General features: G+C 41.2%; 1 protein-coding gene across 2 annotated transcripts in view; it reads left to right on the forward strand.

The window, feature by feature from the left end:
* The window catches only part of MFSD6 (major facilitator superfamily domain containing 6), a 72,638-nt gene that overhangs the window by 24,241 nt on the left and 25,327 nt on the right, over window positions 1-23,070 (forward strand). For both annotated transcript variants that reach the window (XM_082841852.1, XM_082841853.1), the window contains exon 2: window positions 1,355-2,966. In XM_082841852.1, coding sequence (XP_082697978.1) covers window positions 1,408-2,966 — 1,559 coding nt within the window. In that variant the 5' untranslated portion in view covers window positions 1,355-1,407. The remainder of the gene's footprint in view (window positions 1-1,354; window positions 2,967-23,070) is intronic.

A 23,070-nucleotide genomic window follows, 5' to 3' on the forward strand; every position in this document is an offset into this window, starting at 1 on the left:
ACATGAACGTTTTCAAAGCTTATAACTACGTTAACACCTGGCTTTGGGGGTAAAAGATAAACTGACTTATTAAATTATGTTTCTATTGTCTGCCTAGGAGCTATATAGAGATTTTAAAATGTTTACAAGCATGATTCTGGAAGATCTTCAGAAATTTATTCTTCATTTGGGGAAAAGGGAGAGCAAGATGTGTTCCAAGGGGTGGCAAGTGGAGTTATTTCTCTCTCGTAAAGAAAATGAAATGAATTAATAACTATTTCATATGTATACCTCCTACATCCAATTATATTCATTGCAACTTGACAAATCTTGATGCAAGCAAGACCTTTTGACTCTTTAATCATTTGTATAATAGAAGAAAGGGAAATTCTGGTGGAATGTGGCACAGTTCCTATAAATTTATGCCTTTGATATATTGCTTATCGTTCATATGAAGCACCCTGTCTCATAAAAAGGTTTAATAGCACTTTATTATCCAAATATGGTATTTGGCAGTTCAGTGTGGTGTAATAGAGCATGTGTCGTAAAGCCATAATATTAGGGTTCACATCCTTGCTCTGCCACATGTGAGTTATTTAAACTCACCATGCCTCATTTTTCTCATCTGTAAAATGGAGAAGATAATAGGGTTATTTTAATGAATATGAATTAATACATTTAAAGATTTTTCAGTGTTGCCTGGCACAGAGTACATGCTCAATAAATGCTATCTGCTATTTTTTTTCTGACATTTTCTTAAACTGTAATCTATAAAAGCACATCTGGAAAATGTATGTGATATAAGCAGCGTAAAGACTACTTCCTTACCAGGATATCATTGGCATGGCTGTAGTGACCAACTACAGATGCAAACGTGCAATTGGCTCCGTCTTTCTCATCACATTTGCGGTTGAGCTTATTTCTGTTTTTCTCTAAAAACTGAACGGTTTTAGCTACCTTTGTTTTCTAAGAATTCTGGACTTCATAGTGCAGTGGATTTATTTGAAAAGTAAAACCAAGAAACTATAAATACTGTTTACTTTCAATTCCCTCTATTTGGTTTGGACATAAACCCTGTCATTTGTACATTTTCCCTAAGAATCAATGAAAAGATTGAGAATGAACGTGAGCTATACACCTGTCATTAGAAGATGTCATTAGTCAGTCAGTGGCCACAAAGCGAGTACTTGATTTTTTGAAAGCCATTTTTCTTTATCAGTACTATATGGCTGCAAGTGATAAGTGGTGATGGTTCTCTCTCACGATTACTATTTTTAGATGTAGTTTGAAACTCCTCAGTTTCCGGCAAGATGAAACTCTATGTCTAAATGTTACTATTTTCATACTAAGCCTTCTTTTAAATTTTACTTTACAGATCAACAACCAAAATTTTGAAGGTCATCAACTTTCTGATGGTGGTGATAAGCCATGGCGACAGATGATAAAGTTGCCATCTTAACCAATGATGAAGAGGAACAGAAGAGAAAATATGTGCTTGCCGATCCTTTTAATGGTATTTCCAGGGAACCAGAACCACCTTCAAATGAAACACCCTCCCCCTCTGAAACAGCTGCTATTCCTGAGGAGGAAATAGACTGGATAGAGAAACATTGTGTTAAAATAAACAATGATCTTCTAATTTCCAAGGTCTTTTATTTTTTCTTTTACTCTGCATATGGCTCTCTTTACCCCCTTTTGCCTGTGTATTATAAGCAGCTGGGAATGTCACCAAGCCAGAGTGGGCTGCTGGTAGGTATTCGATACTTCATTGAATTCTGCAGCGCCCCCTTTTGGGGTGTAGTTGCAGATCGCTTTAAAAAAGGCAAAATCGTCCTCCTCTTTTCTCTTTTGTGTTGGGTTTTATTCAACCTGGGCATCGGATTTGTCAAACCTGCTACCTTGCGGTGTGTACCAAAGATTCCTCCGACAGCTCATCCCACCAGTTCAAGTCACCTGTTCACTCTCCTGCCAGTGAATTCCTCCATTGTCTCTTCCATTACTACATCACCAGGAATTCGTGAGAAAAGGAACCTGCCTCCTTACAATGGGTCAGAGATGTTAGAAGCAGAGCACAGTGTCACGGAAACTGTCATCTTCTCGACAGCTCCAAACAAGACCAGTGCGCCCACTCTGCAGCCTCACACTGATGAAATTACTGACCATGTTATGAACTTGACCGTGAACCCAAGCACTGCAACCTCTGCTCCCCCAGGAAATGCAACCTGGGAGACAACCACTTCTATTGTCACTACCACCAAATCTTTACCTTCTGACCAAGTCACTCTTGTTTATGATCAACAAGAAGTAGAAGCTATATTCTTGGTGATCTTGGTAGTTGTCATAATAGGAGAATTTTTCAGTGCCTCCTCTGTCACGATTGTGGACACGGTAACACTCCAGTATCTGGGAAAGCACAGAGACCGCTATGGACTGCAACGCATGTGGGGCTCCCTGGGCTGGGGCCTGGCGATGCTGTCCGTGGGCATTGGCATTGACTACACCCACGTGGACGTGCTCATCAATGGGAAGGGGTGTAAGCCCCCTGAATACCGGAACTACCAGATTGTCTTCATCGTCTTTGGGGTTCTCATGACCATGGCCTTGATCGTCGCTACCCAGTTCCGGTTCCGCTACAGCCACTTCAAAAACAGTGAAAATAAAGGGAAAGAGGTGGAGATCCCTCAAGTAGAGAGGAACAGCTCCACAGAATCCTCTGAGGAGACACCAACCACCACCAGCCACGTGCAGGCCTTCAACTTCTGGGACTTAATCAGGCTGCTTTGCAGTGTGCAGTATGGCTCCGTGTTGTTCGTGGCATGGTTTATGGGTTTCGGATACGGCTTCGTGTTCACCTTTCTCTACTGGCATTTGGAGGACCTGAATGGAACGACAACCCTCTTCGGGGTCTGTTCAGTCCTGAGCCATGTGTCTGAGCTGACAGCTTATTTTTTTAGTCACAAGCTTATTGAATTGATCGGCCACATCAGGTAAGAACATGTGTACTGTTGCTGCCCCTCAGCAATTGAACTTTATCTTTTCGTAGTTTATGGCTCCTTTGAGCACATTTAAGGATATTATCATTTGTGTTGGGGGTAGGGTTGGGGTGGGAATGGGGATTTCTGTTTCTCTTTCTCTTTAAAATAGAAACAAAAGGAAGGAAGTGATGAACCTAGTTGGATTATCTCAAACAAAATATGCTGTTTCTGCTGTGTATGCTAAGAGAATCTTACAGTAAATGTTTTCAGGTATAGGAACACCAATTTAGTCAACTGTATTATTCCATGGACCTTGAAGGGTCCGACCACCTGTCTCAGGCATTTATGAAGAGAGGCTTAAGTGGATAAAGAGGATTATGTTTTTTCAGCTTTCAGTTATTCTCAGCCACTTGCTGACACAGAAAGACCTTGAATACATGGTATATGAAGATGTCCATTATATTTAATAAAGCTGTGGTGTGACCCACCATCATCCCTAATCCATGATATTATGTGGAAGAGAATCTTACATAATTTTTTCTGATTATTACATAAGCCTCTGTGTTTTTATCTGCCACGAAGACATGGGCTATTTAAAAATCTTGCCTCTACCTAAAATTTCCCGTGTAATCCTTTTAAGCAAAAAATCTATAAATGCCCAGTGTTTCTTGTGTAATGTTTCTCACCATTAATGTTTGTCTGAAGTTGTTTGAATAGTACCTTCTCTTTATAAGTCTTTCTGCTTTGCTGTTGGCTCTAAAATGTAGAGCCAGGTACACTTAAGCGTTCTTACCTCATAGAAAAGTATGGCATGTCTGTCCCTAAAATTTGAAGTTGCCATAACTAAAAGAAAGCAACTGTGTGTGTTTGTGTGTATGTGGTAATCTTTAAATCTGCTGTTTCCATGAGAAATTACAAAGGAGAAATAGATACAAGCTTTGAGAAACATGGATCTTTTTTCCTTTAATTTCCCTTTGACTAACTGAAGAAAGTATTTTCTAATGTGAAGTTTCAACCTAGAATCATTCTTTTCCCCATACAGTTGTGAGTGTTTTTCCTTGTTTGGTTTGGTTTTGCTTTGGGAGGCTGTGTGCTGTTCCTTCTGTTTCTCAAATCTTTGACCCCTTTGTTGTCACAAACAAAGTCAGGCACTGTATGGGCAGTTCCCAGAGACACAGAGTCCCCGAGGCACACTCATTGGGACCAATCAGAAAAAAACCTTGTAATATTAAGGGCTGGGGATGTCCTTTAACCTTGTCCAGGTCATGTTTACATTCTCTGAGCTGTGTGGATTGACCATGATGAATCCGACTCACAGTGATGAATTTCTTCAGCTTGGTTATTGGTATGAGCAGGATCTCGCCTCGGCTAATAGTGTGTTTAAAAACCACAGCCATTTATTCCCAGAAAGGTACCCTGTCAGGTCTTACCCATGAGTGGAGTTCCTAGACCTCATGATTTAATCACTAAATAGTGTTAATTGAATGTTGACTCAGTACAGAGTACGTATATAGGTTTTATTTTCAAAGAAATTGTTAGGTTCTTCTTACATGCTAAGAAAAGTAGTTTCTTTTCTGTCTTTGCTTTTTGTCTGAGGTATATACCGAACATGATAAAATCCTAGTGGGTTTACTATTAATTTTGGTAATTACATGAACTTACACTTGTGTTTTCTTTCCTAAGTATTACAAGTTACTCATTACGTAAAAACCAATGGCTCACTTAACCTTAATTTTCTAGTTTTACGTACAAAAGCATCTTTTTTTTTCTTCTTTAATGATGTGATGGAAGAAGAAAGCTCTTGTCGTATTGTTGGTCCCAAAAGCCTACTGGGGTTCCATCAGTTTGTGGTCATTTACCTCTTTTGGATTTTTATTCTGTCCATTAAAATGTATTAACTGCGTTTAGAAGATTCTGATAGTTGTAGTGAGATTATGCCCACATATTCAGGTAGAATGGATATGTTTCTTTTGGTGAGAGTTTCTGGAGCCCAGTTAGTGGTAGTTGAGATTTGGGGGTTGGAAAATGTAGTGATGGAAGTGTGAACTTTTCACTGGAAGAATATTATGCATTAGTTGATGAAGAGAAATCATCTTTGTATGAATTCAGTCTTTATGTTTTCCTTGTAGGATCATAAGGAGATACCTGTCTGGCCCTTATGTATGCACGCATGTTTTTCAGTATTCTGTGACTGTCTTATGGGAGTTTGTTTCTAGGAGTCAGCACTACCACAAAGATTGTAACTATTCTAAGAGAGTCAAAAGTGGATCGTCACAAATTTTTATATAGATTCATAATGAGGAAACAATTTTTAAAACAGCCTGTCCAATTTTGAACCATTTACTATTAGAACATTTCTGCAGTTTGGGCTCAGTTTTTCAGCGAAAAACCTATCTATCAGTCTAAACACACACGCACGTGCGCACACACACACACACACACACACACACACACACACAGTAAATGATTTCTGATTTTGACCTTGGGTTCTGTCCTCTTTGGAAAGTGGCTTTCTCAGGCAAATAAGATAATGTTTACTGTTTCCACTGAAAAAAGTAAATGTCTTTTGATTTGAAACCTCAAGACTTTGGAATTTACAAGCATATTTCTAGCCTAATTTATGTAATGATGATGGCTAGATTTCTTTAACTAGAGATATAAATGTATTTTTAGGCTATATGCACCTTGCTGAATGTTTCAGCAGCCATGAGTAGGGTTGTGATCAAAATACATTGCAATTAATCATTTGTAAATTTGTAAATCATTACTATTCAATATTAGGCCATCACCTATGTTATGTGATTCAAATTTATTTACATTTTAAGGGACACACAAAAATCTACTCAGGCAACTCTGACTGCCCTGAAATTCTTAAAGTCAGTTTTGTCATGCACATGCTATCTGGAAGGGGTAATAGATTAACCATTATTAGCCATTAATTACTACTTAATAGTAGCTAAGAATCCAAATGAGCTAGCCAGTCAGTCAGGGAAAGAAGGAAGTGCATGATGCAATTAGCAAGAGGAGGAGCATACAGACTTTCCTGGTGGGCACTGCAGGAAGACCCAGAGCAGACAGCAAGACACCAGCTACCAACTGAGAACACTTGGGAGGTAGTACCTGTTAACATTTTGTCATTGGAGGGATAGCAATCAGCGTTGTAAGAGGGAAGAAACTGCAGCTGGGGTGATGAGGGAAGCTGAATTTGAGCCAGCCAGTGAAGGATTTAGGATAGTGTTTATGTTTGTTTTGCTTCCTATCCTCTTCCTTGTTTCTGCCCACCTCTTTGTGCCATATTTGTTGATCCTGGACCCCCTGGCTCTCAGGTCCTCTCCTTACCTTGCATGGCATGGTGCGGATTTCCACAGGCTGCTTTTTCTAGGACCCGGTCTGCTGGGTTCACCTCCTGCAGTGGTACTCAACCATTAGACTTCCTGGGAGAGCTTTTAAAACTCCTAATGCTCGTCCTGCACTTAGACCAATTACATCAGACTCTCTTGGGGTTCCCAGTCATTCCAGCCAAAACTGCTAACCACCAGACTGGTGAGAGGCACAGGTGGAGGATGAGAGGGAGGGAGGAAGGGCAAAAACCCTAGCTCTCTGTAGGTTTGTTTTTTTTTTTTAACATCTTTATTGGAGTATAATTGCTTTACAATGGTGTGTTAGTTTCTGCTTTATAACAAAGTGAATCAGTTATACATATACATATGTTCCCATATCTCTTCCCGCTTGCGTCTCCCTCCCTCCCACCCTCCCTATCCCACCCCTCCAGGCGGTCACAAAGCACCGAGCTGATCTCCCTGTGCTATGCGGCTGCCTCCCACTAGCTATCTGTTTTACGTTTGGTAGTGTATATATGTCCATGCCACCCTCTCGCTTTGTCACAGCTTACCCTTTGTGTGAGCTTTGGAGATTGTGCCCTCTAATCCTTTCATGTGGTTCTTGCCCTGGCCTCGGGTGGTTTCTTCACAGGCAGGTGTTGATCAGTACTCAGCTGGAGACTGCAGGGGAACTGCAGGGAATCAGTATTGCAGGGGAACCCTCCGCAGATCTTTGCAGCCCTCTCTCGATGTAGTTCCCTCCACTATGGTACTCAGCCCTGCTCCCAGACTCTCAGCCCTGCCTCCTCAACTCAGGAGTCCTCTGTACCCTGTCAGACGGCATCTCTGGTAGCTGCTGCCTCTCACCTATGGCTCTGCCCGCTGTGGGGGACCTTGAGCTCTGGTAACGTGGCCCTCACCCTTCATCCTTCGGACCTGGACCTCGTGGAGGCTGTCTGTGGCTTTCTCACCGTACTCTGGCTTCTTGGCTCTTCCGCCACCTATCTAACCAAGCCCCCGAATTAAGATTGGTGCCTGTTTCCCTGATTATATCCTAACTTATACACAATCCTTAACTGCTTAGAACTTCTGATGCCAGTCGCCGCAGTGAAGGAATAGAATGGAAATAGAAAAACTCAATTCTTGATTTAAAAAAAAAACAAGATGGTGGACCTTAAACAACTTTTTTCCCTTCTCATGTCCTAATGGAGTGTTACTTCTTATTTAAAAATTGACTTTCACCACAATAGAAAAAAAATGTTAAGGCTTAATTTCTCATAGTAAATTTGAACTCATGGTAAATTTGAAATTGTAATTTACACATAATCTAAAGGAGTATTACTCTGTGTTGTTTAAAAATCAAACCCCTGGATATTTGTCACGTTTAGTTAAACAGTTTATTTAGGCCTGGGGAGCCCCAGATTAATAGGATGCAAGGATGAGCACTAAAAGGGTGGGAGTTGGAAAAGACAGGGAGATTGAAGGCCAGATGAGTGCTGGGATTAGGAAAAGGAGCTTATTCTGGGTGCAGTAGGGAATTATAGCAAGGTTCAGAGCAGGGGAGGGCCACAGATTTTCATTTATTTGCAATGCAGTGGGTAACTTTGAAGCAGGGAGCCCACTGAGAAGGTTCTCAAAATAGTCTAAGTGAGAGGTGTTACAGTCCTGGTATGCAGCAGTAGCAGCAGAAATTGAGGGAGGTAAAATCAGTGCAATGGTTTGATGTGGGGAGTGATGGTAGAGACCCCCATGTTTCAGCTTGGGTACAGTGGTTCCACTAAATCCTGTAGGAAATTCAAGAAGGAGATGCAGAATTGGGGAGAGGGTGGTAAGGCAATTAGAATCCAGTGTTGGGTGTGTTTAGCTTAAAAGTGGAACATCTAGACAGGAATGTCTAGATGACAGTTGACTATTACAAAACTTGAAGCTCAACAAAGAGGTTAGGATTGGGGATACAGATTTGGGACAGTTAAAACCAGAAATATGGATAAGATCAGCAAGGAAACCTTGTGGTGAAAGAAGAGACGTGGGCTAAGGAAAATCAATTATGATTGTCTCCGAGATTTTATTCTGAGTTTCTGATCTTATTGAAAAGTTAGTTTATGTTTTATTGCTTAAAGTAAGTATCCTAATGCTTATGAGGAATTGTGTTGTATGATACTTGCTGTACCTGTTTCCACATCTTGCTTCAGGAGCAAATGACTTTCTGAGCACCCCTCCAATGCCATTACCTGATCCAGGCGCCCTCTAGGAGTGTTTTATAAATGGACCTGAGACATAAGCAAGGGAGAGGGAAAAGTCAAGGGAGAGGAAATATAAGGAACAGAGATCGAAAGTAAGAAAATAGCGAGAGGAATCGCTGCTGTCTCCAGGGGAAGGTTTCTTCCTGTCCTTATTCATGAAAGGCAGTGTTACATAGTGGTTACAAGCATGGGCTGGGAGTCACGTTGCCTGGTTCAGAGCTTGGCTCTACCACTTGGAACCATGTGGTTTTGGACAAGTTATATTACTTTTTGTATCTCTGTTTTGTTACCTGTAAATAGGAGTATCATTAGTACTAACCTCTGATTTTTTTTATGAAGACTAAATGAGATAAAAACACAGCAGTTGCTTAGAAGAGTGACTTGCATATATTCGGAGTTCAGTTGGTTTTTTTATTATTACTTTGCCAATCTTCTGATACATTATGTTGCTTATGAATACAAGACCCACTGGATCTGATAAAAATACAGTGACTTGGTATATTATCGGTTGTGTACAGATCATTAAGGCTGCAAAGTTGTTTGTGGCTTTCAAAATAAGTAATTCCTCCTCAAAAACATTTTGGTCAAATTGAGATCTTCTCCCCCCAATTTGTGATGACTGTAGATTGTTTATATTCTCTGTGCTGTTTTTTAGGGCTTGATGACTAACTCTGTAATAGCTGGCATACGGAATGATTGTAATTGTAGCCATTATTATTAATATGTGGGTAGGTTTCTATTTTTTTCTATTCCTTTCCCACTTTACCTTCAAAGATGTTGGTATTCATTTTTATAGGAAAAGTCTTTTAGAGCTATTTCAAGTATAGATTCTCATTATTAATCTGTAAGCTGTAGAGTCTCAAAAGTAGAAGAATTTATGATCAAGAGCTGAAAGGGCGTAATTTGGTTTTTATAGCCCCCTGGAAAGAACATCTTTGCTAAGAAGGATATTACTATATTACATCATAGCTACCAGGCTGACTTGTTAATAACAGCATTACTGATAATTGAGCTATTCATAGTTCAGAATAAAAGGCCATTGTTGCAAGGTAGTGTAAGTGAACCCAGGGCTTTTAGTTATTGGTGTCATATTTGGTTTGTTTTCTCTTCCACCTTTGGTGGCTGCATTGAATGAGATACTCACTGAGTTAAAGAGAGCAGGACTAACTCCGAACGAGCTGTAGCTTTTGTAGTTGCAGGTGGCCCCCCTCACCATCTCATGGGGCAAGGTGGGTAGTCCTTGAAGTGTGCCCCAGACAAGAGTAGAGACAGCTCCTACAAATTTTCATGACCTAGATAACCACTGTGGAGACAGACAGTAGTCCATGGTAATGTGCAAGTTGGACATTTCCTCTGGCTTGACAATTGCATATTAAGATATATATACCTGCCTAGAGAAACCTTTATACACACACAGAAGGACATGTACAAGGATGCTTATTACTTGCTTACTGCAGCTTTCTAACAGTGAGAAAGAGAATTAGTCTAAATATCCATCAGTTGGGGAGTGGATACCTTCAATATGGTATAGTCATAAGATGGAATATTATGGAGAAGTTAAAAAGAATGGACTAGATCAATATGTCGACATGGAAAGCTCTCAAAAATATGTTGAATGGGAAAAAAACAAGTTTCAGAATGATACACACTTTGGTACACTTATGCAGATTTTAACAATGCATTTCAAAAGTTACACATATTTTTATGGATATACCTAATCGTATAGAAAAACATTTACATTTATAGAGGGAAAATGCATTCTGAATTCATATTAGCCTTAGCTTTCTGGACAGGACATAGAAAGAAGGGACTGGGATGGGGAACAAAGAGGACAAGGAAAGCCCCCACTTTATCTGTAACATTTTGTTTCTTTAAGGAAATATAGCAAAATATTCATAATTTCCATTCTTGGTGCTACATATATGTATTCCCTACTTTTTTTGGTATTTTATATTGGAAAATAGCTTGAAGCTTAGGTCTCCTTAACAGTGGATCAATATAATTAACCTCCCATAAAAAGACCAACTGTGTGTGTGTGTGTGTGTGTGTGTGTGTGTGTGTAGCTGTATATGTTTTAAAGAGACATACTGTATCCACATATATCAGGTAAACATTGAGATTTTGTGCCACTAATATGTATATTGCCCATATATTTTTCCCTAAGTAGCATAAATTTAAGTGATTAAAAGCCTACTTTACATAATTATCATGGCCTCAGGTCTTATTTCTTTCTCTTTAAAATGAAATCAGGTGCAAATTTATGCTATCTCATAGTGTCAGAATGTATGCAACAACCCTGATTTGGGTCATAATCGTAATACTGATATTTCTTTATATATAAAAAGAAATCAGGGTACCAAAAAGCCAAGTGATATCCCAAAGATCATGAAGTTTATTGCTGACAGTGAGTCCAGGTATGAGAGTTTGCACCAGCTGTTTAATTATCTCAAGTCGTACAGTATCAACTTACTGCCTTTTTTGTACAAGTCAAAAACCTAAGCAGCTAACTATATTTCTACTTATCCTTGGAGTATTTGGTAGACTGTAATTATATAATTTCATTAGGATACTTTGAAGAGTAGATGAGAAAAGAAGTATTCTTAGAGCTTACTTCATAGCATACCCCTCCAAAGCCTTTCCAACTGGAAGGAAGAATACCACCCCATTCTTATTTCTCAAGTATTAATCATCTTTTCTCTGCCTTTTCTCTGCTGACAACACCATCTTTGAATAGTAATCTGTAGGCTGACAAACAGTAACTTGTTAACTTTTTCTTTCCTTTAGAAAGATAACATGTAGATGGAAGCGCAGACATTTTTGGAAAGTATCAACGTTAGGTTACGTTTGTCTGGGGACTGTATCTCTGGACCATGCTACTGTGTGTTGTGGACTGCTGAGTGCAGTGAGGACTCCTCAGCGATGGAGGGTTGGCATGGTTCTGGGTCACAACTGTGGATGTTGGCCAAGCATTTCACTCCTTTAAGGAGAATGAACAAGAGCAGGAAGCAAATTGGTCCAGTTTTGACTCCAGTCACCTTCCCAAGCCCTGGTAGGAGTGTTGAGTAGTCTAGTAGCTATCCTGTTTCCTTATATTCTTCTTTTTGCCAGTTCACCTGTAAAGAGTGCACACGTGTTTGTGTGTGCATGTCTGTGTGTGTATGTGTGCATTTGACCTAGGTTCAAATCCCACACTTAACTGTATGTCTGACGTTGGGTAAGTCAGCAATTTAGCTTTGTTAAGCCTCAGATTCCTCATTAGTAAAGTGGTGGTAATAATTGTATCTAACTTCATAGCATTAAGATGAATGAGGTAATGCATAGCACATAGTAAGTGCTCAACTGTAAACAACAGGTAGTATTATCAATATTATTGTTATTATTAATTCACTCCTTCAACAAGTATTTATTAAGCACACACTAGGTGACAGACACTTTTCTAGGCCCTGGGGATATATGGAGTGTGTAATAAGACAAAGGCTGGTCCTCATGGAACTATAATCTATTGGGGTAGACAGTAAACACTAAACAGATTATTTCATGGCTGATAATGATGAGTGATAAGTGGCAAAATTAATGCAGGATGAGGGTTCCCAGAACAACTGAGGAGAGGCAACTGTTTCGGCTTGACTCAGCCGGGCGGCGGCTTTCTCCAAGGAGGAGACACTGGAGCAGAGAGACATTTGAATAGAAGCCACCCAGTGAAGATGAGGAAGCCACAGGTGTGAATGGCCTAAGGAGACAGTGAAGAATAATAGAAGTCAGCGAGGTGGGCAGGGCTTGTGCAAGGCCTCCAGGTCACACTGAGAGAGAGAATGTTTTTCTAAGAGAAGTGGGAAGCCATTGGTGAACGTGAGCAAGAGGTGACGTGAACACATTTCTACTCTGGTGTTTCTTTAAAACACTTGCATGGGTGGAGCATTTATTATTGTTTATCCTGCCCTAGTTTAGAAAAGTCCCATTTTACTTCATCCTCTGAGTTTCAGAGAAATTATCAGTTGTTCTCTGAGTCATAAGCTGGTGACTCATGCACGACCTTTGTTGATTTAATGCCTTCAATCCCAGATGAAGATTTTTTTTTTTTAGCAACTTCAAAATTTCAGAATAGCCCTAGACTCTAGAAGATAAACAAAAGATAAAAATTTTAAATTAAAAAACCTCCAACCTTAACAAAAAATATAATTACAGTATAATATTAATAATATAGGGGCTTCCCTGGTGGCGCAGTGGTTGAGAGGCCCTCAACGCGGGCCTCTCGCTGCTGTGGCCTCTCCCGTTGCAGAGCACAGGCTCCGGACGCACAGGCTCAGCGGCCATGGCTCACGGGCCCAGCCACTCCGGTGCACGTGGGATCTTCCCGGACCGGGGCACAAACCCGTGTCCCCTGCATCGGCAGGCGGACTCTCAACCACTGCGCCACCAGGGAAGCCCGATGGCTGTATCTTTAATGTTCTCTTGATGTTATTCACTCATAACTCAAGACCTTCATCCTACAGTGAGCCTCCATTCACCCTCAGAACTGTGGCTCCTGCGTTTCTGTGGGCCTGGAGAACCACAGTACCAGAGGGAATATGATGCCCAAAATAGCCTAATGGCTTAGGTGTGATTTTCTGTGCTTAGTGCTTATCTGTTAAGTACAGTGTAAACTGAGAAAGAAATCAAGCCAAGACTATAACAGCAAAGAAATCATTGTTATTGTATTTAACACAGATGCCCGAGTGTAGGATTGTTTTTATTGCCTTACCTCAGGAATGCTACTAATAGGTGGACTATACTTTATTCCACAAAGAAGATTCTTGTATCTTTAATAGGGAACAATTTTATGCTCAGTTTCCTCATTAGGCTAAATCAGAAAATCATTGTTTCCATTTCCAATTTCTAGATCACCAATAAAAATAAATGGAAATAATATTATTGTAGGCTTTACAATTTATACAGTTTTCATAAATATTTTTATTGTTACAACCACCTTGCAAAACTGTTAAGTTTTCTTATATTCATTTTACAGTGGTTTGATGAGAGCCTGATATCCTCCATTGGTGGAAAGACCATGTTGACTCCCAGGGGGCCTGGGGTGGAGCCCCTGAGAACCTGCAGTCAGGGTTCATGGAGCCCCAGGGTCTGTTCCTAATTGTGTTAGAGAGTGTGGGTATTAGGGTAGAGAACTGTGTTGCTGTGGACTGAATTGTGTCCCCCCAGATTCATATGTTGAAGCCCCGACCCCCAATGTAATGGTATTTGGAGTTGGGACCTTTGGGAGATAATTAAGGTTAGATGAGGCCATGAGCATGGGGTCCTCATGATGGGATTAGTGCCCTTATAAGAAATCACACTGGAGAGCTTGCTCTAGCTCTTTCTTTGAGCCATGTGAAGACAGAGTGAGAAGGTAGCCATATGCAAGCTAGGAAGAGGGTCCTCACTGGAAACTGACAGTGCTGGCACCCTGGTCTCAGACTTCCAGCCCCCAGAACTGTGAGAAACTGAATTTCTGTTGTTTAAGCCACCCAGAGCAGGCTGTGGCAGCCTGAGCAGACTAAGACATGTGCCTCAACAGATAGAGCAAGGAGAGCCTGAGGAGGGTATAGATGGCTGGGATTCCCAAAGATTCTAAGAGTCAGAGGACACTAGAGTAGGAGGGACCTGTGGCCCAGCATGGGGATGACAGTTAGAGTGGGTCTGGCAGTGGCAAACTTATTCTTCTGCTTGTGTACACATTCCTGGTAGCAGGTATACTGGTTGGTTGGTCAGAGCTACCATGTAAGCCTAGGAAGGAACAGATTTGCTATGATTTGCCTAAGGTCCACCCTTCTGAGTGATGGAGTAGGGACTCAGCCCAGGGTCTCTGGCTTATAATTCCCATGCTCTTTTCAGTTTATCAAGAGCAATGTTGGTATTCATCAAAGTAGATGAAGACCAGTATCATTACTATTTCATTACTCAATCAAGTTACTATTAATTACGCTTACTCTTTCATTACTATTAAGTTATTATTAATAATTGAGTTATTCTTAGTTCTGTTAATGAGATTTTGTTAGAAACCTAACAATTTGTTTCAAGTACAGAGAGAATATTACAGCAAATTTGTGTGTGAAGAAGAGCACCTTTTAAATTTCCCTGAGTTCCCGTCGAAGTCTTACACTCATGATGGAGGGGCTCTGCTGACCATGGAAAGGGCCTGGGATTTGACAGCAGAAGACCCAGAGTTGAGTCTTGGTTCTGCAATTTATTTAGACCTTGCAACTTGGTTATTAACTTTTCAGGGCCTTGATTTCTCCAGCTGTAAAATAGAATGAACGGTAACTCTTGCCTTTCCTATCTCAGAAGATTATTGGCAGGAATAAATGAGATACTAAGTGGGGAAAATGCGAAAGAACTGGAGAATATTACAAAAATGTTCGTATGGGGCAATGGGCATGGGGAGAGGCCTGCAGCAAACAGAAGCCTCAAGACCACTGATGTTGATGCTCTTTCTTCCCAAATGTCACAAAAAGAGGGGACAGAAGTGGCTTGAACAAAATCTACTATTCAGTTAAGTTCCCTGTTTTCAAAAAGAATAGCACAGAATTCCTAGTCACAAAAATCTGTTAGTTGACAAGTTTGGGGCAGGAGTTTATTATAATTGTATTTGCATTCTTTTTTCCATACTTGAAAGATCCAGAAGTTCATGGTCACTTCAGGGAAGATGTTTAGCATTATGAGTTGGGATCACATTGAATTAAGTCTGGAAGTGAAAGTTCAAAAAAGAGAGGGAGATAGCCCCAAACCCAGTGTTGCTGGAGCAGTTGAGACCCCTCCCAGTGGGTTCTGTGGAGCCACCTCAGGGGTTGAGGAATGGAGAAGATCGGGGCGCCGTTCAGCGCCCCTGGGGGGTGAGCCCATCTCGGAGACTTCCTGGGCTCATCTAGAGACCTGCAGGCGTGGTGAGCAGAGCCTGTGCCTGTGGTCGGATCTACCCAAGACGCAGCCTCCTGAACTTCCCCTGTCTTTGTTCTCCTCTCACAGTCCTGTTCTCTGTGTGGGGTTGGGGGTGGGGAGTGGGGATGTGCCCCTGCATAGTTTCTGATCCTTATGCAACCCACACCCTACAGTCAACTTCTGATTATTTGATTTCAAAGTCTGCTTGCTCGAGGCAGCCCTTGTCCAGCCCACAGGTGGAGGCAGAAATCCTGGCTCATCCTGTGTCCTGCCTCTGCCTTGATACCTGAGGCCTCTGGGGCTACATCAGTAGAAGTGGTCTTTTGGTCCATTTCATCTCAGAACACAAAATTTTGCTGGGTAAATTTTTCTTTTGTGATCCAGGATATTGGGCAGCTGTTGAGTGGCATTTGTTTTTCTACTTTTCTCTTACCTCATTCCTACTAATCATTCATCAAAGTTTAAAATATTAACCATCTTCTAAAGTCAACTCAAACATACACCCAACTTCCTTAATCCAAGTGCACAGCTGCTACCAGAAGCATAACTAGGCCAACACAACCAGTCCCTGTCTCCACTGGTCCAGTCCAGAGGCGTTTCTTCAAGTCCGTGTCTAGGTTTGACTTCACGCAGGGGCCTTGGTGTAGGAACGCAGCACATTGTTATTACCTGCCGAAAGAGCCCTAGGGCAAGGGAGCAGGGACCTTGACCTTCCACTGGCCCGCTAACAGTGGCCCCATTCTACCTCTCTGGACCTCTATTTCCTTGTCTCTCTAAAATAAGAGGATTGGACTTGATGTTGTGTCTTTGTTTAGTTCTACCTCTAATGATCTAACTTTTTACTTTGCTTGGTTTCAGTGTGTGAAAAACCACACATCAGATCTCACCCCTCCCTGCCCACCCTGCCAAGGACTCAGGCTTTGAATGGTTTTTGCTGATAAGTCAGAAAGGTACACACAGCCATTCATGCCAACTCATCCAGGCCATGCCATGACAACAGACTGTCTAGCCAGTGATTGGGGATGTGATTTATGATGGCAGTCGTTGGGATCGGTGTGTAGAGAATTTTGTTTCTCCGACACCAGCTGACTTGAATGGAAGTTAGAATCCTAAACCTTAGACATTTCTCCATGCGCTGGCTCAGACAGAATTTGTGAAAGACTTGGCTGCTCTTGGTGAAATATGTGCATCGTATTTAATGGTAGTTTACACACTTGCAAGATGTTTGCAGTTTTTCTTGACATGCTTATTTGATCTTTTCAAAACCCCTGTAGTATAGCCCGGGCAGTTAAGACCATTCCTGAGAAAAGTCCACTTCCGGGATGCCCGTGTCCCGGATTCCACCACTTCAGCCCAGGTGCAGCATACGTCCCACTGTGCTGCTCCTTGTGAAAACACATTTATTAGCACTGTTTGTCAAAGCCTTTCATTTTACACCAACCTCTGGAAAAGTAAATAGCAATCCCCTAGATAACGTAAATGAATAAATACAGTCAGATTGGGTTGTACAAAATGCTAACAATCCTCTGCTAAGGGTGCAGACTCACTCTCTGACTTTAGAGGCCAGAGAAGCTGCCACTGGTATCACAGGCTCTATTTCTGGTCCACAGAGTTAATGGCTCTTGAGTAGTAAAACAACAACAACAACAACAAAAAACTGGCACTCTTTACTAAATTTGGTTTCATGTTGGAGTTGTAAGTAGCCTTGGAAGTCATTTGTGAGCTGACTTGTGTTCCCTGAAAATGCATATATGTTAAAGTCCGATTCCCAGTACCTCAGAATGTGACTGCATTGGAGATAGGGTCTTGAAAGAGATAAATTAAAATGAGGCTGTTAGGGTAGATCCCAATCCAATATGACTGATGTCCTTATGAGGAGAAGAGATTGGGACACAGACACATGCAGAGGGAAGACCATGTGAGGACACAGGGAAAAGTTAGCCATCTACAAGCCAAAGAGAGAGGCCTCAGAGAAATCTAATCCTGCCAACACCTTGATCTCAGACTTAGAGCCTCCAGAATTATAAGAAAATGAATTCTGTTGTTTAAGCCACACACTCTGTGGTAGTTGTTACAGTAGCCCTAGCAAAATAATACAGTCAGGTAGGCCCAGCTTCATCCCAGGTTGGTTCACTTCCCCCTAATCCTTGGCAGATTGTTACTAAGCCTTTGTTTGGCCCCTTCTGGTGATGTGGAACTTGCTATCTCACAAGGTAGCTAAGATCTTGTGTCCCTTAGGACTCTTTCACTTGAGGTGGCAGAAAACCTTACCCAAAGTGGCTTAAGCAAAACAAGGAGTGTATTGTCTAACTTAAAAGTCTAGCAGATGGCCTTAGGTGTGGCTCTAATCGGGTCTCAAATGATGTGATCAGAGCCTGGTCTCTCCCTCTACTAGCTCTGCCTCCTGTTGGGTAGGCTTCATTTCTAGGCTTACAGCGGAGGTCCCAGGCAGGTCCACATCTTCCCAGGATCAAGTCCAGTTGAAAAGAGAGAATGCCGCATTCCCTTAGTTTCTGTTTAGCAGCTAAAACAACAATATCGTACTGACTGCTCTCAGGTGTGGGCTAACACAGCCTACACCCTGTTCAGCAGTAAAGCCCTTCACATATTTGAATGTCTCTCCTGCCGCTTTGCTTCTCCAACTCCCTCAGGGATTTTCCCCAGAACATCTTATCCCAGACTCTCCTCTTTTTAATCTTCCCCCTCATTCAGACTCCTTTCTTTCTTTCTTTTTTTTTTTTTGTCAGCGATCTCCTAATTGTACCCACTTCCTGCTGTGGTCTGGCTAAAGTCAAGAACAGTAGGATTATTATGTCCTTTTGGTTTGGTCATGATATTCCTTAAGCCTGAATTTTGATGAACTTGTTTAGTTCCCTCAAATTTAGCTTAAGGTCAACTAAAACTCTTGAGGCCTTTTTCAAATTAATTGCTATGATAAATGTCAATGATTCTTGTTTGGAAATTATAGAATTTGTATTTTATGTATACCTCAGGCCATCGCATGGAAAATTTTTAAACAAAATCATGGTGTACGTGGGTGTGTGCTGTCTATGTATGTGTGTTTGGTCATTTGACTTTTATCCTAATGGAAGGTATAACAACAAAACAGCATATTGTATCTTTTAAGTGGTTGGGTTCCATTAATCAAGGTTCTATTTTGTTTTAAGCATCCTTATTTTTCTACCTAGAGATATACACAAGCTAAGAAAAAGTGGGCAGATAAACGGAAAGAGCAATGCAAAGATGTAAATATGGCCAGGAACCAGCACCGTGACCCGGCTGACGGTCACTAGTATTATACTCTTAGCTTAGCTTATCTGTCATTTGAAGAGGAAAGATTTGAAGGCAGCAAAATAAAGAATGACTTAAGACCAGCAGAGACTGAGACTTCACTTTTATCTTTTCTTTTTCTAGCAGGAAAAAATAGAAGGAAGTATTAGTAGCTGCAGAAAACATACATAGCTAGATGAATATTCTTTTTCCCCCGTTTACTCTTCTGATATACAGTGTGGTTCTTACTCTCTGTTCTACAAAGATGGGTCATTGGCCAGCTACATACACCTGTTTGGCGATAGAAGCTTGGCTTCCAGGGTCTCTATTGGTGATCCCTTTGGCTATGCTGTGGTTGGTATGGCAATGCCACGGACTCTTTGAGCTTTGTGGCTTACATGCTAGCTCTTATTCTGGTGAGATAGGCTTGTGGGTACCCAAGATCCTTGTTATCTGCTTGTGCACATGTGTTGAGGATCCATTGCATGGTGCTTCAGGATGCCCCGCAAAAGCAGACTGTAGTCAGCTATTCGTTGAACTATTCCTTGTCCACATAAATGACTGAATACTTACCTTCGAGCGTAGCCTGTTAACATTGATCAAAAATATTGCCAAATGTGGACATCCATTTTATTAATCATTCTATTTCTAGGCCTCTTTTGTAAGTCAATTCATTCTTTCACATACCCATCACTTATTCCTGTACCATGATCAAGTGTCTTATACATATATATATAATTACAAGTATGCATATATAATTACCAATATAATAGGTGGCTACATACACATATAAGTACAGGCATAGTATATGCATAGTTTATATTTATATCGTGTTCACCACCGTATGCCTGGCACTTAACACAGAGTATGTTCATTCAGTAAATATTTGTTGTGTGATGTTCTGTTTAAAGTATTTATATTTTCCCTCTAGTCCATGACTATTTATTGAGTGCCTGCTCTGTGTCAAGCACACGAGATAAATCTGAGCCGACATAATATGGAATAGACATCACTCTGCATGGAGCATACAGTCAAGTTGTCAATGTACAGTTACAACTGAGGTAAGGGTTATGAGGAGAGGCACATGATGTGATCATGTAGAAGGAGCTGAGTGAGATCTGAAGGAGGAGTAGGAATCAGGTCACAGGTAGGGATGGGTGGGGACAGTGGCCCAGTGGGTCCGCTGGGAATTCATGTGGCTAGAGGACAGAAGCTAGGCAGCGCACTGTGCCAGATAGTCTACCAAAAAAGATGTTTTATAATAGAATCTTTTTTCTGGTGGTTCTTAGTGGTTTTGATTCAAAGGTTCCCATTGTATTACATATAATACTTTCTGATGATCCAAGTGGCTCTTGAACCAAATGAATACTTTTCTTAAGTTTATCTCCATAGACTGCCAATTTTCTTTGTCCAGAAAGAGCACAATCATGGCAATGCTGAATATTTCATGTGCCTTTCTTAACTAATTTGTATGAATCTTTGACTTACACCCAATCTCATAACAGATTCAAAAGATAGAAATAATATTGAATATTAATTAAGCTAGAATGTTGTATTATTTTTAAACCAAAATAGAAACCCAGATAATGATCCCTTCAGGTTGGAAAACCATGGGTCAAGCATCATACATCATTTACTGTGCCTATTTATAGCTACATGAAGCACAGTGACTAATCTCTGTTCTTTGAGAAAGTAGATACACACATGGGAAGAAATTCAAGAGTTCTAAAAGATATTCAGTAAAGTCTCTCTCCCACCTTTGGGACAGTCCCCCAGCTCCACCGCCCACCCAGAGCCCCTCAGTGATATGAGGTTCTAGTGTCTTCTTCCAGAGATAGTCTCTTCACATGTAAGTGCATAATACATGTGTATGTAACTCTCCTTCCCTGACGTGAGGATTACGATGCTGTACTTACTGTTCTGCAGTGACTTTTAGCTCGCTTTAGGTGACAGTATCAAATAGTTAGTGGTTGGTGGATTAATGATAAGATGTAACATATTCACAACTTAAACATTTTGAAACACAAAAATATAAAAACATTTGCTAATCTTTGGTTGTAGGGCCAAACATTTTCTTTGAAAATGATTCTGTTATTGGGGTTATGATTTCCATCAGTTTTGGTTTCTTTTGTGTGGAACACAGACATAAAGATACTTTAAAAACAATTTGGGTACAGAATTCTATTGGTTTTTAAATTATTATTATTATTATTATTTTTTTTTTTTTTTTGCGGTACACGGGCCTCTCACTGTTGTGGCCTCTCCCGCTGTGGAGCGCAGGCTCCAGACGCGCAGGCTCAGCGGCCATGGCTCACGGGCCCAGCCGCTCCGTGGCATGTGGGATCTTCCCGGATCGGGGCACGAACCCGTGTCCCCTGCATCGGCAGGCGGACTCTCAACTACCGCGCCACCAGGGAAGCCCAAGTTTTTTTATTATTTTAACCTAAGTTTTTAATGGCTGCCTTCCCATGCCTAATTTGATAGTTTTTTCCCCATCTTTTAAATGTTATTTTTACGTGATTTTCAAAAAGTACATAACTCACTATGCAAACTCAAAATCTACAGAAATACACTCCTTAGACAATGAATGGTCTGTAATCACAAATCTCCAAGGTAACCATCGATCATGGTTTGGTGTCTGTCTCCTTCTAGATTTGTTTAGGTACTAATATAACTTGAATATGGAGACACACACACACACACACACACACACACACACACAGGACATTTTATGATACAGTGACCAGGAAGCCTTTGTTTTAAGGGACTTATCTAGTGCTTCCCAATAGGAGGTGTTTAGAAATGTGTGAGGGGGCATTTTAGTTTTTTCAGAGACTGTCACTTAGCGCCCAAGGGCCAGAATCCTAAACATCCCCCGGTGAATGGGTGGGTCCCATATGATAAAGAATTATAGCATCCAAAATGATGGTGGCCCATCGAGAAACGCTGTTTATGGAAATAGTGCTTCTTTTTGTCCTCATGTTTTATCCATTTACATAAGATTATATTAAATTACTTTACTATAATTCACTGAGCACTTGAGTAAGGCAGGCTCCTTTTGAGTACAAGATGAAAAAGACACAGTCCTTGCCTCCCAGGAATTCTCGGTCTTCTGTGTATAGCACTTGTAGATTGTGACAAGTACTCTAATGGAAACAAAGAGTATAACAGAGGAAGAGTTATACCTGGGGACATTTGAGATGGTGAGATAGGATCAGTTATACCTGGGGACATTTGAGATGGTTTCTTAGAAGAGATGAGCACTTTCAAGTGTAGGACTCTCACAATCAGAGATACTAGTGCCCAAAGTCGTGTCTTGGAAGAAGGAACAGGTGTGTCATCAGCTCTGCCACTTCTAGGTGAGCACTGGGCATGGGGTGTGACAGCTCCTGCCACATGTTGCTCAGGTCATTGACTCTCGGCCACGTCTTCACTCTGGTTGCTTTTGCTACCACTGTGGCATGAGAAGTGTCCTGTGATGGTAGCTCAGGCCCTCTGCTTAGGGTGGGAGTTCCAAGGAATGCCAGCTAGGATCCGTTCAGGCCAGCCAGCCCTGGGTATGGGACACAGGGTAGAGAGGACAAGAAAGGGGAGGCAGGACAAGAGATTCCAGACAGTGACAGTAAAACCCTATTCTGCTACATAGAGGCAGAGAAATCCTGGGAGGACACCCACAGTGACATTACATCATGCAGGTTGGTTGGGAGGAGGGGGATGAATATGAAAAAACAGTAATTTTCGAGACTAAAATTTAACTCTTCAAGGCTTAAACCTTCTAGTTTAGTTATCTTCTAAGGAGTTTGGATTTATATTTTCCTACTGATAAATCTGACAGTCGGGAACATCATCTTACTCTAAGGTTGTCAGTATCAGGTGATTATGCTGGAAATAAGCTTCGTTCTTGGGGAGGGAGGGCACTGCTTACGCTGAATGCTTGCATTAAGCACCAGAATCCTGACCTTAATTAGCAGCTGGTGTCTGTCTGCTCTAAAAAGACACCTGTAGCAATATCTGAAAGAACTTTTTTTTTTTTTTTTACTGACAAGTTCATATAGACCCTAAAAGGATGATCTGGGAATGATGGAACCCAGCCTAAGGGTGAGTCCGTACACTGTTTACCATACAGAAAACCTAAGCTGATTGATACATGAGGTACTTCTTTCCCATTAGGAACTGGTGTTCCTAATGAAACTCTAGCTAGGTGACATTGTCCTCTAGCTGAGGACATTGTCCCAGTGGCCTCTAACCTGTCAAAATATTACTTTCTGAATCATGGTTCGTTGCTAGTCTGTCTGTTTTTTTTTAATGAATTTATTTATTTATTTATTGGCTGCATTGAGTTTTCGTTGCTGCAGGTGGGGTTTCTCTAGT

The sequence above is a fragment of the Leucopleurus acutus genome (assembly GCF_964270905.1).
Source record: "Leucopleurus acutus genome assembly, chromosome: 6".
Taxonomy (NCBI): domain Eukaryota; kingdom Metazoa; phylum Chordata; class Mammalia; order Artiodactyla; family Delphinidae; genus Leucopleurus; species Leucopleurus acutus.